The sequence below is a fragment of the Thalassophryne amazonica genome, chromosome 12 (genome assembly GCF_902500255.1).
Source record: "Thalassophryne amazonica chromosome 12, fThaAma1.1, whole genome shotgun sequence".
NCBI lineage: Eukaryota > Metazoa > Chordata > Actinopteri > Batrachoidiformes > Batrachoididae > Thalassophryne > Thalassophryne amazonica.
The window spans coordinates 91,034,417-91,051,586 of NC_047114.1; the positions used below are offsets into that span (position 1 = coordinate 91,034,417).

Here is a 17,170-nt window from a genome sequence, read left to right on the forward strand (position 1 = left end):
TTTACTAGACATGTTCATCTTTCTATTCTGATGTTGGATATTTGCATGTGATGACGACTGTCGCTCTACACGGTTCTCACAACATCCATCACGGTGCCACTGTGTGTCCATTACCTCAACAAATAGTATGTATTGCCAATCCCACTGTGACCGCCCACTGTTAGCGAGAGGAGGCCAAGTAGCTCACAATGACGATACGCAGTATATTGTGATAGAACTTCCTGGTGTTCGAGCTTTGTTTGGAAGTGCTCTGATATTTTGTCTCAGCATGGGAACCATTTCAATGATTCAGAGAAGGCGGGTTGCCACAGGCTTTCTGCGGCTTTAGCATTTGTTATGTTGACTGAGGTGTAGGACTGCTGAGTGGCTGATGGGAGTTGACAGTTTCTGGAATGGACATGCACTCACTTTGAAGTCATCTGGGATGAGGAGCTTGGACGTCCTGAGGAAGTTGAGGATGTAGCGGAACATGTGTCCGTCCCTGTCAATGAAGTAGTGCTGCTTGAGGCTGTCCAGCACTATAGGCTCTGTGCCATCAAAGAGTCGACCGATTCTACCCACAGAGACAGGTGAGGGCAGCGGGTGAGGCAGAAGAGGAAGAACATGTCAACATTTCACTGTAGATGTTCATCTTTGCATGCATAATGAACTATTCATGAGCATCATTATGTTCTCATTTATGTTTCTTGCACCTTGTAGAGAGCGACAGAAGAGACGGTGAAGCAGAACGAGGGACTCACTCCATTTTTCAAATGTTTGTGCAGACATCACACATTACTGAGAACTGTACACCTATCATGCAGTAAAACTGCAAGACTACATTCACTCAGTTTATATGTCCCCCAGATCCAACCGATCTGTGTGAGCAACACCGACTGTTGACTTCGTTTTCCACTCCATTGAGGTGCTGCTTTATTCCTCTCTTCTCTGAGTGAAAGTTCTTCAAAGGTACTGCTCAAATGTTTCAGGTGTGTGCTTTAAAAAGAAACAGTTTTAAATTGTAAAGTAGAAGGTTATTTCAGTGTGTTCAATTTAAATTTGAGTTTTGCATCCCAAAGGTCACCAAAATTTTTTCTTTCCCTGCATGTCTCTACCAAGCCCTAATCTCCGGCTATCAAAAATGAAGCACACCTGGAAGAAGAAAGAGCTGCAGTTCCTTTAATGGCCACTTGAGGCTGGCTCAACAAGTGAGCAGATTCTCATAGAAACCCATGTTAAAATGTCCAACTTTACAGCAGATGGGAATTTTTTTTTATGTTTACAGCCTGCAACAAAAACATTTTTGGTTTATAACTACTTTCTCCCACCAATTGCCCAGAGTGTGTGTGAAATTTTTTTAATCATTTATTTTTTTTTGTTTAAAACTCCCAAGTTTAAAGCATTTTAAGCTATAAAACTGTGCATAATTAGAGACATGGTGCTCCTGAGCCATGTTCAGAGCTCCAGTATCATAAAGTCCGCTAACTGTGGCTAGCAGTTGTTGTGGAGGACTGCGTTTCTCCTTTCTTGAACAGGTATCTATATTGTTACAAATATCTGAAATAATATGGCTTCTTGTGTGGTTAACAGTGTTGCCACAGTTACTTTGAAAAGTTACTTTATAAAGTTACTTCATTAGCAGCTTTATACAGTTACTTCATTAGCAGTTGCCGACAACTTGTCGGCAACTGCTGATGAAGTGACTGTATAAAGTAAATAACTGTATCATGTAACTTTTCAAAGTAACTGTGGTAACACTGGTGGTTAATTGTCCTAACATCATGTAAGAAGTCTGTGCTCCAGTATTTTCATTGAGTGAAATTTTTGTGTTAGTAATTTTAATGTGCTAACAGTGTTAGCACTTTTAGCAGCTAGGTTGAGGATGTTAGGTTAAGTTAATCCACAACTACTGAACAAATAAGATGGCCATAATTTTTCATAACCACACCCAAGGAAGCCATGTTGAAAACCACAACCCAGCCCCCCAAAAACATGTTTTAATAAGACACCTGATCCAAGGTTAGCCTGTTAGCTTAGCTTGTTTGGTAACTCTGCGAAGGGGGCGAGTTTAGGCTTATGGTCTGCCTCTATATAAACAGTCAGATGGTTTCTCCCAATAGTTGCTAACTTGTTAGCTGGATGGTCTCTCACACACAGACAAACTACATAATTTGCAGTAATTTATGCAGCATCCACTCACCATCCAGCAGGTGGCAGACACATCTATAGGATATTACACAGGCAAAACAAAGTTGCTCTTTTGATCGATCTGGGACATCAAAGTTCAGCAGATGCAGTCGTGTTTCTCTTCACTATATGTTCTTTCTATGTGGTGAGTAGTTGATAGTTATTGATTTATAGCTATACAGGCTGGCAGAGACGGACTCACTCACTCACTCACTCACCCACTCGTCTGCATTTTTGCTGAGTTCTACAGAAGAATCGAAACAAGATGTTATTGCGCTTTCACTGACCGGCATCAGCTAGGAATCTCACCCGGTCGTTTCGGCCCCTTAACCTAGCATAGAAGAATCGAAACGCAAGATGTTATTGCGCTTTCACTGACCGGCATCAAAACTACAGAGAAATATCAATGAAAACATAAACAGTAAAGTTTCATCCTGGAATGAAGCTTTTTCTACTTTCTGCTGGTTTTTTTCTTAAACTGACATGATCCTTTGTCTGTTGTCAGATCCGATATGTTAAAAACTAAAATACTCATACTATATATGCACGACACCGTAAGTGATTTACAGGTATTGGATCAATTTCTGCCGATCAGAAGAGTCTGATTGATGCGGTAAGCATCAGAGAGGAGAGGAGGTGGTCTGTAGAGATGGAGGCCAGCTGGTAGCTGGTTGCCTGAGGCCAGGTGCCAGTCACGCCTCAAGCGTGGGCTCGGGGGGACAGCGCGGCCTCGCGGCCTCCAGATGGCCCCGCGCCCTTTAGCCTTTTTGCTGATGCAGTGACATCTGTCAAAAATAACCAAGCCACTTTTGTCTGCATTCTGAAGCCTCCACAAATTGTTTACGGCTCAAAACAACCAATTTACTGCACGAAGACTCATCACATGACTACAAATCCTAAAAGATGCCACACATCGTGACCCGAAAACGTTAACGCGCTTAGCCTGTTTTTTGACGTACGACAGTTTAACGTCAGATACTCAAAAACGGATCTTTGATCAGATGCCGTTCGGTGCCGTTGGGGTCAGACTCACCGGGATTCTGGGTATTTCGTCAAGGTGGCCAGACTGCTGGTGTACATGTGTCCGCCTACGTCGATGTGCACGGGGGCGTTGGATTTGGTGAGCTGTGCAGGTGTTGGGATGCCCTGGTTACTCAGAGGAGACACTGGTGACCGTGTGATCATGGGCCGGGACATGCTGGAGCGACTATCCTGTTGGAGACACACAGAGATAAAAAAAAAAATTTAAAAATTAATTTGATTTAAATCAAATCTGGAGGCAGTGTAACACACTTCACACTCAGGAGAGTTGGAGTTTCTTTCCCCCTCCTCTCTCTGCAAGTTGGATCCGCCTGACCTTGACCTGAATGCTTCTATGATCCACAACCCTCCAGTCCTGCAGCCAGAAGCTCCAAAACCAAATTAAACTGGAGCATCAATCTGGTAATAATGACTTTCACGGGTTTGTCTCCAGTTAACCTACAAACACCATTAAGAGACTGAGATTCCAAAAAGTTTAGACCAGATTGTAAAAATTAAGGCTGCGTGTGCGTAAAATCCAAATTAAAACCCGCGTTCGGCGCGTTTACCTGCACAGGCATGACTGCGGTTGGCGACGTGGTCACCGAATGGTCATTTTGCTTGAGAGAAGCTGCGGGGACCGGCTCTCCTCTGACGGCGAACATCAGCGAGCTCTCCCTGCACTCCGCCGCTCGCATCGGCAGCCGTTTGAGGGACGCGTGCACGGAGTCGTCCGCGCAACTGATTGGACGCGGTCGCTTTCTCGCTTTCTGATGCGTTAAGTCCATGATATCCGTTTCGTCCATGACTGCGCTTTGCTTCGCGATCGGTTTTTTCCCCCCAACAGCTGCCAAATGTTTTTTTTTTTCCCCCTTCTTCTCTTTTCCTAGGAGGAGGAGGCGGAGGAGGAGGTGTGAAACGCGGGGAGCGCACACCGGGAGGAGAGCGGCGCCGTGGCTGTCACACGGAGCAGCTCCTTCGTAATGGCTGGGAGAAGTCAAAGCCCCCGACAACATCAGCATCGCGGCGCCCGCGGCTCTTCTGGGCTGTCGCTGCTCTCGGTGGCAGGTAGGCGCCGCGCGCAAAGCGTGTCCGTTCAAACGTCATCATCCAGATGCGCATCAGGACTTTTAAAAGCGCTTTTCCTTTTTTCCAACCTCTAACCTCCCGCTAGTACCGTCCAGACCAAAGTTTAGTGACAAAAAGGGATTCGAGCCCTCATCCTGGACAAAAGGCACGCGCCAGCAACCAAACAAAACACAGCACGCAAAAGCTTCTATCTTAAATATGTTCACTATCAGTGCAAATTGGGGGGCAAAAACAAAATATATAAACAGCACAGACATTAAAACATTTTGTTTCTTTTTTTTGGGGGGGGGGGGGGGGGGACCCCTCCCTGTTTTATAAAGTACAAACAGTACAGATGGTCCCAAAAACTACTTGCAAGATAAACTCAAACCCTATATGAACCATCATGGAAATAAGTGTTTGTACTTTATAGCTATCCATTATTTTACTTAATAAATTCAATCAGGCAATCACATGATGTCATGGACTCCAATCTCTTCACTATTCAAGCGCACAACAGCGCCCCCAAATTCCAGTTTGCGGTCTGATTGGATTAATTTTTGTGCATTTTTTTTTTTTTTTGGCTTTCTTGATATTCAGGACTGTGCAAAAAAATGTAGGCACGTTGAATGTGTCATAAAGGCATTAAAAATATGAAAACCTGATAAATATTAATAAATAAATCAAATGTGTGATGAATTTCTACTTTGATGATAAACAAAATGACAACTGGCTTCTATTTATGTGTGATTTTTTTGGTATATAAGTCACATATTTTAAGGATAACAGGACTTGAAGTAATTGTGTTTTGCGAATAATTTTAATATTTCATGATCATTTGCAACCGTGTTTGTGTGGTATTCTACTGGCTAGTACACTTCCAAAGAAATTATTAAATTTACAAAATAGTTTCTTGGTGGAGGAGATACTGTATACAAACAAGATGTTTTTACCACTAGATACCTATCCAAGTAATACTCACAATAACTTTGAAGGAAATCCATCTAGCCGTTTTTGAGTCATCTTGTCCAGACACACACACACACACGCCAGTGGAAACAATACCCCGCTTCATGGCATTAATGACACAAAATATAGTTAGCTCTTCATAGATCCAAACACCATCTCGCCACAACACTGGGTCAAAGTCCTTCCTGTACTTTGAGTTATTCTGCATATCAGCCAATAGCAATCCCATAACCTCAGTGCTCCTCTGTCAGTTGAGATGGATAACTTGGGGGTCTCAAAGTAGGTATTCTTTCTGGGCTAATGATGGCAGAAATGATCTGTGCCAGCCAGGAGAGCAGGGTTTCAAACACACATTCACCAATCATTGTGCAGCATATGGTTTTGCAATGTCATAAAAGAGCACTATATCAAAATCCTTCCTCTACTGTCTGATTTATTGTGCACACGTCCAATCAGGAGGTATCACATAACCTCTGCCCTCCTCTGTTAGAAGTAATAACAGATCCTCAACTAGCCTCAAAATCTAATCGACTCTTCCTTGACCTAAAGTCCATCCTGACACCAAATTTTGTTGAATTACATTTTGGGATAAGGGAAAACGTAACCTCGTGCGATGGATGAAACTGGGGGTGTTTTTGTGCACTTGATTATGGAGGCTCGTCCCTTTAAGACACCCTTAAAATATCTTGATCAGCCTCACATGGCTTATTCTTATCATTTCTTGATGTTAAAGAGAAGATGAATCAGAGCGTGCACGTCTGATACAAAAATGTCATTTTATACCGCACATGCAGAAGAAGAATCCAGCAAGACAAACATGGTAAAGAATCTAGAAGTGGCTCCAGCTGATTCTGGAGGCTCACCAAGCCACAGTCACACATTTTGAAGTCAGATTTTCAGACACGCCACTGAACTCGGTACCCTGCTGCTGCCCCCTGCAGTGGTGTGAGGGTCATTACTGTTTGATGACTGAAACCCTCTGATGACCACATCAGCTTTGCAAAAGCACGGAGTTAGTGACATCACATTTTATAAAAAGTAGGCCACAACACGTCCAATTGTTAAAAGTACTGCCACAGCACTCTCTCTCTCTCTCTCTCTCTCTCTCTCCTGGGCTGCATTTTTTTTTTTAAGTGCAAGGAATTCACAATTTTTAATAACATTCAGATTAAAATGAATTAGTTCAACCACTGGCCTTAAAACATCCACATTTCTGCTTCTCATTGGCAGTGTGAGTTCCACACCTAAGATACACAATTAGCAATTAAGCTTGCCTTTGAGTGTAGGCCTCCAATGCGGTGTGTGATCCTGGTCTGATTTGCATGCCGTTTGTGCACGCGTTGATAAGCGCAGGCAGCAGCCATACATAGTTTTAAAATTCAACTCCAGAATCCCTCGCAGAAGGCAAAGGGGCCTGCGGGGTGAAAAGAGAGAGAAATCACATGGCTGCTCTTCAAAAGGGGACCTGTGTAAGGCAGCCGGCAAAGTGCGTGGGATCACACTCAGAATGCAGGTAATTTGTTCCCTGACTAATTTGTGGAGATGGTGGTGGAGAGAGAGAGTGCGGAGAGTAAGTTCTGAAAACAGCTAGGCGGAATTGGATTTCCTCAAAGCCTTGTCATCGCAATGGTGGATTGGTGTAAAATCTGTAAGGCATTATGGAAAATTGCAGGGGAGAGAGAAGAAGAGCGGGCGAAAGAAGACGAGCGGTCGTCGGGTGGGGGCCGTGTGCTGGTGGTGTGGAGAACCTCTTATATCACGCAATCATTTAGACGCAGAGATTTTTTGGGGGGGCAATCATCTCATGGACATTTCAAGGTCAAACATCTACATTTACAGTGGTACGTGAAGGACAGGTCAGAGGTCAGTGCGTCAGGATCTGCCACGGACAGCTGATCACTGCTCAACTTTTTCTGCTCTGTCATTTGCGCGCTACACGTCAGATGCGTCTCCCATAGGACACGGCGTAAACACCTACCCAAGTTTCCAGAGAAACAAGTCCAGTGTTTAGAAAAAATTCTCATTTACAAAGCTTGTGGAATTTTGTTGACTGCACCACAGTATGCAAAAACAAATGGAAAACAGGCGCAGCGCATCAAAGCGTGCATTACTTGGCCTGCTCCAATTACAGCTGTTTTCCACCATCTGAAGATCTTCAAGCCCAAGTCTTTTATCCAATAAATAAATAAATAATAGCATTTTAATGTCCTTTTTTAAAAATTGCATAAAGAGGGAGAGAAATTGGTTAAAAGTTTGATGCAGTTTACAATTAGAAGGGAAAAAAAAAATAAATACCATAAGGCCCCATTAAAAAAAAAAAGTTTATCATCCTTGATACCAGAAAAAAAGTCGAGTTTGGGCGGTTTTTAATTTTTTCTTAGAAATGGGTACATACAATGTCATACCAAGTGGGGAACTGAAAATATCAGCCATTAAAAAAAAAAAAAAAAAAAATCTCGTTTCCATTTTGAATACAACCAGTGTACTGCACACTAGTAGTGTGATAAACGTGCATACTGTGTGTGAGTGAGACAGAGCAACTGACTGTGTGGTTGTCAGTGACAACAAACAGCAAATTCTGGGCCCGGCTAAAACATACTCACCACTTAGAGGATGTGCTGGTTCTTGCATCAGCTGTGCTGCAGTCAATGAAATTCATAAAAAATAAATTGATGTGGGCTGATTTCGGCATGTGGGCAGGATGATGAACTGTTTTTTGTTTTTCAATAGGGTCTAATTTTATAAGGCTCAAATCTGGGTGTATATTTTAGACTGTCCAGCAAAAAGTGTTAAAAAAAAAAAAACACACACACACAATTTAGATTGTATTTTTTCAGTTAACATGTAAAATTTACGACGGTGTTTTAGGGCCACATTGATTTATTTGTTTTTTTTAAACTTTGAGAATAAAGTCATAATTTTTACGAAAAAAAAAACAAAAAAAAAAAAAACTCGTAATCACGAGAGAGAGAGAGAAGCTTGATTCCGGAAATGAAACATTGACAGCACGCAAAATAGCCTCCGTGACTCCTCTCTGTTGTGCCGCATCCACATCAAACTTCTATAAAACGGTTTTGCTTGTTCATAAACCCAAGTTTGAAGTACTGTTTAGTTAACTAATTCTAAGGCTGTTTCCAAAAGAAAAAAAAAACCTTCCAAGGCTGCTTCCACATGATAGCGTTAGCTGTGCATCGACCGGGAAACTTGTTTTTTCCTCATAAAAATACGACTTTTTTGTTTTCTCGGAATATTGTGGACTTTATTCTCGAAGTCTTAAAAAAAAAAAAAAAAAAAAAATTCAATGTGGCCCTAAAACGCCGTCGTAAATATTGCCTGAAGATACATAGTAATATGTTTTTAAGCAAAACTGGAATTGCAAGTGTGTTTTCCAAGCACATTATAAATCCTGTTGCTCACAACGTTAGCCTGTTAGCATCATCTTATGTGACCCCAGCAATTTTTCATTCTAATGTTTATGCTCACAGTTCTCGACTTCAGGGTCCTGTGAACCTTTACGTGCTTGGGGGGGGGGGGGGGTTCCGGTGTCCTGAACTACCCGTTGAGATGAGCTCCACCACGCAACTGCGCATGCGCACGTGTTTCTCTTTTTACCCCACCTCAGCCTTCGAGTTGAGCTACTTCTCTTTACTGCACAGTTGCGCATCTCCCCGTCAAGATGAGCTCCCTGTCATCTAACAATATTCTGCTTTAAAGACAGTGTGCAAATGCACTGTATACAAATATACTTTTTTTTTAAATTGAAAAGACACATTACTGTATTTTTATGTAATGACATAAGTTACATGGGTTTTCTTCGTGGGGGAGCTCGACTCGACGGGTGAGGTCTGCATGCACAGTTGCACGGTGGAGCTTATCTCAACGGGACACTAGTCCCACGGTGACATGGTGTTGTACAAAGATTTGTTGTTTCCTCCAGTGTTGCCACAGTTACTTTGAAAAAGTAATCCAATTACTGATTACTGATTACTCCTTGAAAAAGTAACTTAGTTACTTTACTGATTACTCAATTGTAAAAGTAACTAAGTTAGATTACTAGTTACTTTTTTAGTTACTTTTCCCAGCTGCCGACAACAACCCTCTGCCACCTCAACATGACAATGATAAAGTCTATATAAATACACTCAACAAAAATATAAACGCAACACTTTTGGTTTTGCTCCCATTTTGTATGAGATGAACTTAAAGATCTAAAACTTTTTCCACATACACAATATCACCATTTCCCTCAAATATTGTTCACAAACCAGTCTAAATCTGTGATAGTGAGCACTTCTCCTTTGCTGAGATAATCCATCCCACCTCACAGGTGTGCCATATCAAGATGCTGATTAGACGCCATGATTAGTGCACAGGTGTGCCTTAGACTGCCCACAATAAAAGGCCACTCTGAAAGGTGCAGTTTTGTTTAATTGGGGGGGGATACCAGTCAGTATCTGGTGTGACCACCATTTGCCTCATGCAGTGCAACACATCTCCTTCACATAGAGTTGATCAGGTTGTCAATTGTGGCCTGTGGAATGTTGGTCCACTCCTCTTCAATGGCTGTGCGAAGTTGCTGGATATTGGCAGGAACTGGTACACGCTGTCGTATACGCCGGTCCAGAGCATCCCAAACATGCTCAATGGGTGACATGTTCCGGTGAGTATGCTGGCCATGCAAGAACTGGGACATTTTCAGCTTCCAAGAATTGTGTACAGATCCTTGCAACATGGGGCCATACATTATCCTGCTGCAACATGAGGTGATGTTCTTGGATGTATGGCACAACAATGGGCCTCAGGATCTCGTCACGGTATCTCTGTGCATTCAAAATGCCATCAATAAAATGCACCTGTGTTCTTCATCCATAACAGACGCCTGCCCATACCATAACCCCACCGCCACCATGGGCCACTCGATCCACAACATTGACATCAGAAAACCGCTCACCCACACGACGCCACACATGCTGTCTGCCATCTGCCCTGGACAGTGTGAACCGGGATTCATCCGTGAAGAGAACACCTCTCCAATGTGCCAAACACCAGCGAATGTGAGCATTTGCCCACTCAAGTCGGTTACAACGACGAACTGGAGTCAGGTCGAGACCCCGATGAGGATGACGAGCATGCAGATGAGCTTCCCTGAGACGGTTTCTGACAGTTTGTGCAGAAATTCTTTGGTTATGCAAACCGATTGTTTCAGCAGCTGTCCGAGTGGCTGGTCTCAGACAATCTTGGAGGTGAACATGCTGGATGTGGAGGTCCTGGGCTGGTGTGGTTACACGTGGTCTGCGGTTGTGAGGCTGGTTGGATGTACTGCCAATTTCTCTGAAACGCCATTGGAGATGGCTTATGGTAGAGAAATGAACATTCAATACACGAGCAACAGCTCTGGTTGACATTCCTGCTGTCAGCATGCCAATTGCACGCTCCCTCAAATCTTGCGACATCTGTGGCATTGTGCTGTGTGATAAAACTGCACCTTTCAGAGTGGCCTTTTATTGTGGGCAGTCTAAGGCACACCTGTGCACTAATCATGGTGTCTAATCAGCATCTTGATATGGCACACCTGTGAGGTGGGATGGATTATCTCAGCAAAGGAGAAGTGCTCACTATCACAGATTTAGACTGGTTTGTGAACAATATTTAAGGGAAATGGTGATATTGTGTATGTGGAAAAAGTTTTAGATCTTTGAGTTCATTTCATACAAAATGGGAGCAAAACCAAAAGTGTTGTGTTTATATTTTTGTTGAGTGTATCAACATACGAGGGCTGTCCGTAAAGTATAGGTCCTTTTTATTTTTTTCAAAAACTATATGGATTTCATTCATATGTTTTTACGTCAGACATGCTTGAACCCTCGTGCGCATGCGTGAGTTTTTCCACGCCTGTCGGTGACGTCATTCGCCTGTGAGCACTCCTTGTGGGAGGAGTCGTCCAGCCCCTCGTCGGAATTCCTTTGTCTGAGAAGTTGCTGAGAGACTGGCGCTTTGTTTGATCAAAATTTTTTCTAAACCTGTGAGACACATCGAAGTGGACATGGTTCGAAAAGTTAAGCTGGTTTTCAGTGAAACTTTTAACGGCTGATGAGAGATTTTGAGGTGATACTGTCGCTTTAAGGACTTTTCACGGTGCGAGACGTCGCGCAGCGCTCTCAGGCAGCGTCATCAGCCTGTTTCAAGCTTAAAACCTCCACATTTCAGGCTCTATTGATCCAGGACGTCGTGAGAGAACAGAGAAGTTTCAGAAGAAGTCGGTTTCAGCGTTTTATCCGGATATTCCACTGTTAAAGGAGATTTTTTTAATGAAAGACGTGCGGGCGGATTGCAGCGTCGGCTCGCAGCCGCCGCGACGCTCCGTCACAGGAAAAACACCTCTGCTGGAAGCCTTAAGGACAAGTTGGAACATCGCCAGCTGATAAACAATTTCTCATATACTCACTCCACTGAAAGCCATTAAAAGCCAACTGGATTTTAACAAATGGTTATCAACACGGAGGTGTTTTTCCTGTGCCGCCGCGCCGCGTCGGCTGCGTCCCGACGCGCGGACCCGTCCGCACGTCTTTCATTAAAAAAATCTCCTTTAACAGTGGAATATCCGGATAAAATGCTGAAACCGACTTCTTCTGAAACGTCTCTGTTCTCTCACGACGTCCTGGATCAATAGAGCCTGAAATGTGGAGGTTTTAAGCTTGAAACAGGCTGATGACGCCGCCTGAGAGCGCTGCGCGACGTCTCGCACCGTGCGACGTCTCGCACCGTGAAAAGTCCTTAAAGCGACAGAATCACCTCAAAATCTCTCATCAGCTGTTAAAATTTTCACTGAAAACCAGCTTAATTTTTCGAACCATGTCCACTTCGATTTGTCTCACAGGTTTAGAAAAAATTTTGATCAAACAAAGCGCCAGTCTCTCAGCAACTTCTCAGACAAAGGAATTCCGACGAGGGGCTGGATGACTCCTCCCACAAGGAGTGCTCACAGGCAAATGACGTCACCGACAGGCGTGGAAAAACTCACGCATGCGCACGAGGGTTCAAGCATGTCTGACGTAAAAACATATGAATGAAATCCATATAGTTTTTGAAAAAAATAAAAAGGACCTATACTTTACGGACAGCCCTCGTACGTTTGAATGCCTTCTGTGAACACATTTTCTGGTTTGCATGTTTTCCCCCTCGTGCATGACTAACGGTGACCCTGTTTTCATTGTTTACAACAGGTGAGTTGAACCAGTGCAAGTTGTAGTTCAGGGATCTGATGCTCCTACAATTTACATACTCATGCCTTTACATATGCCCACAGATTCAGTTCACCCCCGTGCTATGTTGTTTCATGTCATTTGTGTTAGGTTTTATATTTCCTGCCTCCATCTTTCAATATCTATATTTTGACTTGTACGCGATGATACGTCCACATGAGGTGATGCAATAAAAATTTCACATTCACAACAAACTTTAATTCACTAACAGGTTATTTAAACTTTAGCTAACTTCATCCTGAGTGAATAATACATTCACAACAATTGGTAATATTTACTAAAGTTAGCAAAGCATTTAGTGGAATTATCTCCAGTAACTTCACAAAAAACCTCAATTCACAAAGAAGTTAGCTAAGCACCAAGTGGAATTATCTCGAGTCACCAAGTTCACAACAAAACTGAAATAAAAGTTATTTAAGCATGAGCTTTTGATCTTGAGATGAATATTACAGTCACAACTAACCCCAATTCAACAATGTTAGCATAGAACTAACAGTGTGGGTGACTAATATTTATAAAACCTTAATTCACTAACACGTTATCTGATTACTAAGTGGAATTATCTCTAAAATTTAATTCAACAAGTTAGTTAAACACTAACTAGTATTAGCTTGAGTGACTAATATGCAAAATACACTAATTCATGAACAAATGACCTAATCATTAAGTGGAATTATCTCTACTCACCAAGTTCACAGCAAAACGTAATTCAACAAGAAGTAAGTTAAGCGTAAGGTCACATTATCTGTTACAGCTAACCCTAATTTAACAACAAGTTAGTTAAGCACTAATTAGCATTAGCGCGAGTGACTAATATTCACAACACACCTTAATTCACTAACAAGCTAGCAAATCAGTAAGTGGAATTATCTCTAGTGACTACATTCATAACAAATTCAACAAGCCAGTTAAGCATTAAGTGGAATTATCTCTGCTTACCATGTTCACAGCAAAACTTAACTGAACAAGTTAGCTAAGCATGAGCTCACATTATCTGTTACAAGTAACCCTAATTCAACGTTAATTAAGCACTAACTAGCATTAGTGTGCGTGACTAATATTCACAACACACCTTAATCTTTAATTCACTAACAAATTAGCTAAGCGAGAAGTGGAATTGTCTCTAGTGACTACATTCATGATAAATTCAACAAGCTAACTAAGCATTAAGTGGAATTATCTCTGGTCACCAAGTCACAAAGTTAATTCAACAAAACATTTAGTTAAGCATGAGCTAACATTATTTTAGGTGAATATTATTATCACTAGAGACAACATTCACAAGAAATTAAACAAGTTAGCAAAGCAGTAGCTGCCATTATCTGGAATCAGTAATATATATATATATATATATATATATATATATATACACACACACACACACACACACACACACACACACACACACACACACACACCTGTATAACATCACAGTGCCGAGGGCCTTTAATATGAAATTGTTCTCTTAGGAGTTTAACTGGTGATGCCTTTGGCATAATAATGTAGCTTAAATTTTTTTGTGTTAAAATTATTAATGTACATCATACCTCAAGATATTAATTGTGATGTTAATTATTAGACCGTCTTCTGTGCATTTGACAATCTATGGGAGCAGTGAAGCATCATGGGAATGCATGCCCAAATTACAGTTTGAGACTATCCTGTCACCAGACTGGGATGCAGGGTATCGCAGCCCTTTGTGGTGTCATAAGGCAGGTTGAAATAAAAAGGATAAAAGGAAGAGCTACGGGAGAATAAAAAAGAAGAGAAAAAAGTCAACATTCTGAAGCAGATCAGGATCACTGACAAAAGTAAATAAACTCTTCCATGTCCCGAGAACCATTTCTTCCCCAAAACATTTAGTCTAAATCTCACCATTACATTTGGAGGCATCTTGCACACAGTTAGACATAAGGACGGGGGCGATCACATAACCACCGTCGGCTGGTAAACAGTAATTCTCTAAAAACGTGGCTGACCCTGTCAGAGTGTTTTACTATATTAACTGCAATTATCAAAAGCCTGCTGGGATCAGGATCAGCAGCTAGCTTTCAATTTGCCATCCCACAATGCAGCTCTTCAGTGTTTCAACATATCGCGCAAGACAATTAGCATTTCAGATCAGAGCATTAACATTCAGTTGGAGGCAGGGAGACTGGTATTTACATAATTTGGATGGGTTGTCTCTGCTTTGTGGCCTGTGGCCATTTGTTTGAAATGTCCACACACAGACGACAGATTTTGGGTTAACTTCACTCAACACCATCTGTTTAAGGTGTTAAGAGACAGCAGGTTATGAGGCTGCTGTAATGATGTGGCATGTGGATACTGGAGGGTGATTGGTTGATGTCTCAGGTAGCTCAATGGAATAAGGAGCTGGTCTACCAAAGTGTACATGGGTTTGATTCCTGCTCGTGCTACCCGTCTGTGACACTTCATCTGTATTGTCTCAGTCCACCCAGCTGTAAATGGGTATCGGCCCTGGCAGGGGAAGTAACCTGCCTCAGACTAGCATCCTATCCAGGATCATCGTTGACTTATCCACTTCACAGTACAGAATCCTCAGGTACTAGATGAATATTTGATGACATGTCTCATTTCATAAATGGACTTTAGTCACTGTAAGATAAAAGGTAAAGGGGAAGACAGCAATAAGGGTCAAAGGTCAACATCCAGGATCATAGATTAGTGATCAGGATCAAAGTTTAGCAATCAGGATCAAAGTCCTTGGTCACGACTAAAGATCAGGAAAAACCATGCGTAATCAGGAACAAAGGTCAGATCAGGGTTGCAGGTCAGTAATCAAAGACAAAAATGACCAGTCAGGATCAAAGTCACAATCAGGATCAACTTGTTTAAAATTCCATGATTGTCCATCTATGAATGTACTTTGATCCAGATAATAATCCAGATCAGCTAAGGATTGAAATCTGGTTTGATGTTCAGTTTAAATTAAAGTACTGTGAGGCTTTCATAAAGGTATGGACTTTATTCACGCTGGTGCCGTTAGAGTTATCAATGTGATTGTTTACAGAAAAGTCAGGTCAGGTACACTTACAAACATGGACTGTCCACATCCAAAAACCAGATCTGGCATTAAAAGAAAACTGATCCAGGTCACTTCAATTGGTAGTGTAAACATAACTTAAGGGACTATGCGTGTATGAGGGGGGGTATGGAAAAAATAAAGTAAAGATTTGATTTGAAATGATCACACTTAAATTTTTAAATCATGTTCACATTATTATTATTAATTATTATTTCCACATGCCAACCAAAAAACAAGGACAACAAAAGAGAACAAATCTGATTCAGGTCACTTCAGTTGGAAATGTAAACATAACTTAAGCAACCATAAGTTGTGTATGAAAACAAAATCTGATTTGTTAAATAAATAATCACATCAGCATTATATGTAAATTTAAAGTTGGTCATGTAAACATAACTTAAATGACTGCAGGTGGTGTGTATGAAAAGAAAAATCTGATTTGGTGTTCACACTTAAAAGAATCTCTGTTCCAACTTAAAAAAAAGTCTGATTCAAGTCACTTCAGTTGGTATGTGTGAGCGTGACTTAAGTGACAGTACTGGTGAGCATGATGAGAACATCACCACCTTTGTTCATTCACACACACACACACACACACCAAATCTGATGTAGATCACTTCAGTGCAGAATGTGAAAATGGCCATGAATTTGTCACGTGTGCGCAATAAAGGATCCTCCACCAAACAAAAGTACCATCACATCAGTGGCCCCAAAGGTCAAGTCTCTGAACTGTTTCTCTGGGTCAGGAGATCTGTGACAAGAACCAGATTCTGAATGTGTTTATATCAGGAGTATTTGTCCAAGTTGTCCCGTGTTTCTGCTTGGATTAAAGTATGATCAGCAGCACTCTCTTGCTTTAGGCTGTTCACCGACACAGACTGTCCCAAGGAAACGGATCAGCACAGCTCAGACCCACAAGTTCCACAGCACTAATTCACTCCAACAGTTTCCAAATACAGTCAGTGAAATGCTTTCAAACTGATGCCGGAGCCTCGAACTGACCCTCGCTGTTAGTTTATGTGACCAGCTTCATAGTGTCGTTTAAAAGCTAAAACATCCTTACAGCAGAACGCATGAATGGGATTGCTGTTATAGCGCCATCAAGCGCTCGCACCAGACACTGTATCGGTGCTGTTTCTGTGCTGAAAGTGAGCTTTATCACGGGTGACCCCAACTTCGAAAGATTCGTCTGGAAATTAAAACTTAATTTGCAGGCGATCATTCATCTCCCTGCTGCAACTAATCCAGTTATTAACAGAATATATTATTCTTTTAGCAAATTCTAAACGTGTAAACTTAAACAAGTTTATATTAATATGCATTATATGCTTTTTATATGTGAGAAACAACAGCAAACTGTTGCGTTCTGGGATTTTGGCGTTTTACGCACAACGCGCCTGTTTTTTTTAAAAAAGAACTAAAGAAAGAAAAACCAACAAGATGTGCGAAATAAAACTTTTTTGGCTTACTGGCATCGATACGAGTCTTTGAACACGAGTACAGCATTAAACATTTCACCAATTCCGCGCTGACGCACATAAAAAAAGGTGCGCCCTGTTTTACAGAGGGGAAGAGAAAAAAAAAACCCTCCGGCGAAATTACTCCACAATGGCGTCTTTCACTGGATGATCTGGGG

The 17,170-nt window shown here is 41.8% G+C and overlaps 1 protein-coding gene across 4 annotated transcripts in view; it reads right to left on the reverse strand.

The window, feature by feature from the left end:
• Positions 1-17,170, reverse strand: part of LOC117521902 (BTB/POZ domain-containing protein KCTD1) — a 38,233-nt gene that overhangs the window by 20,307 nt on the left and 756 nt on the right. Inside the window, exons 1-3 of one of the 4 annotated variants that reach the window (XM_034183262.1) lie at positions 3,756-4,347; positions 3,200-3,378; positions 409-553 (exon numbers count right to left, since the gene is read on the reverse strand). In XM_034183262.1, the coding sequence (XP_034039153.1) occupies positions 409-553; positions 3,200-3,378; positions 3,756-4,208 (777 nt within the window). In that variant the 5' untranslated portion in view covers positions 4,209-4,347. Of the gene's footprint in view, positions 1-408; positions 554-3,199; positions 3,381-3,755; positions 4,348-17,170 lie in introns of those variants that run through there. The other 3 variants (XM_034183263.1, XM_034183265.1, XM_034183264.1) reach the window with 3 other exon arrangements.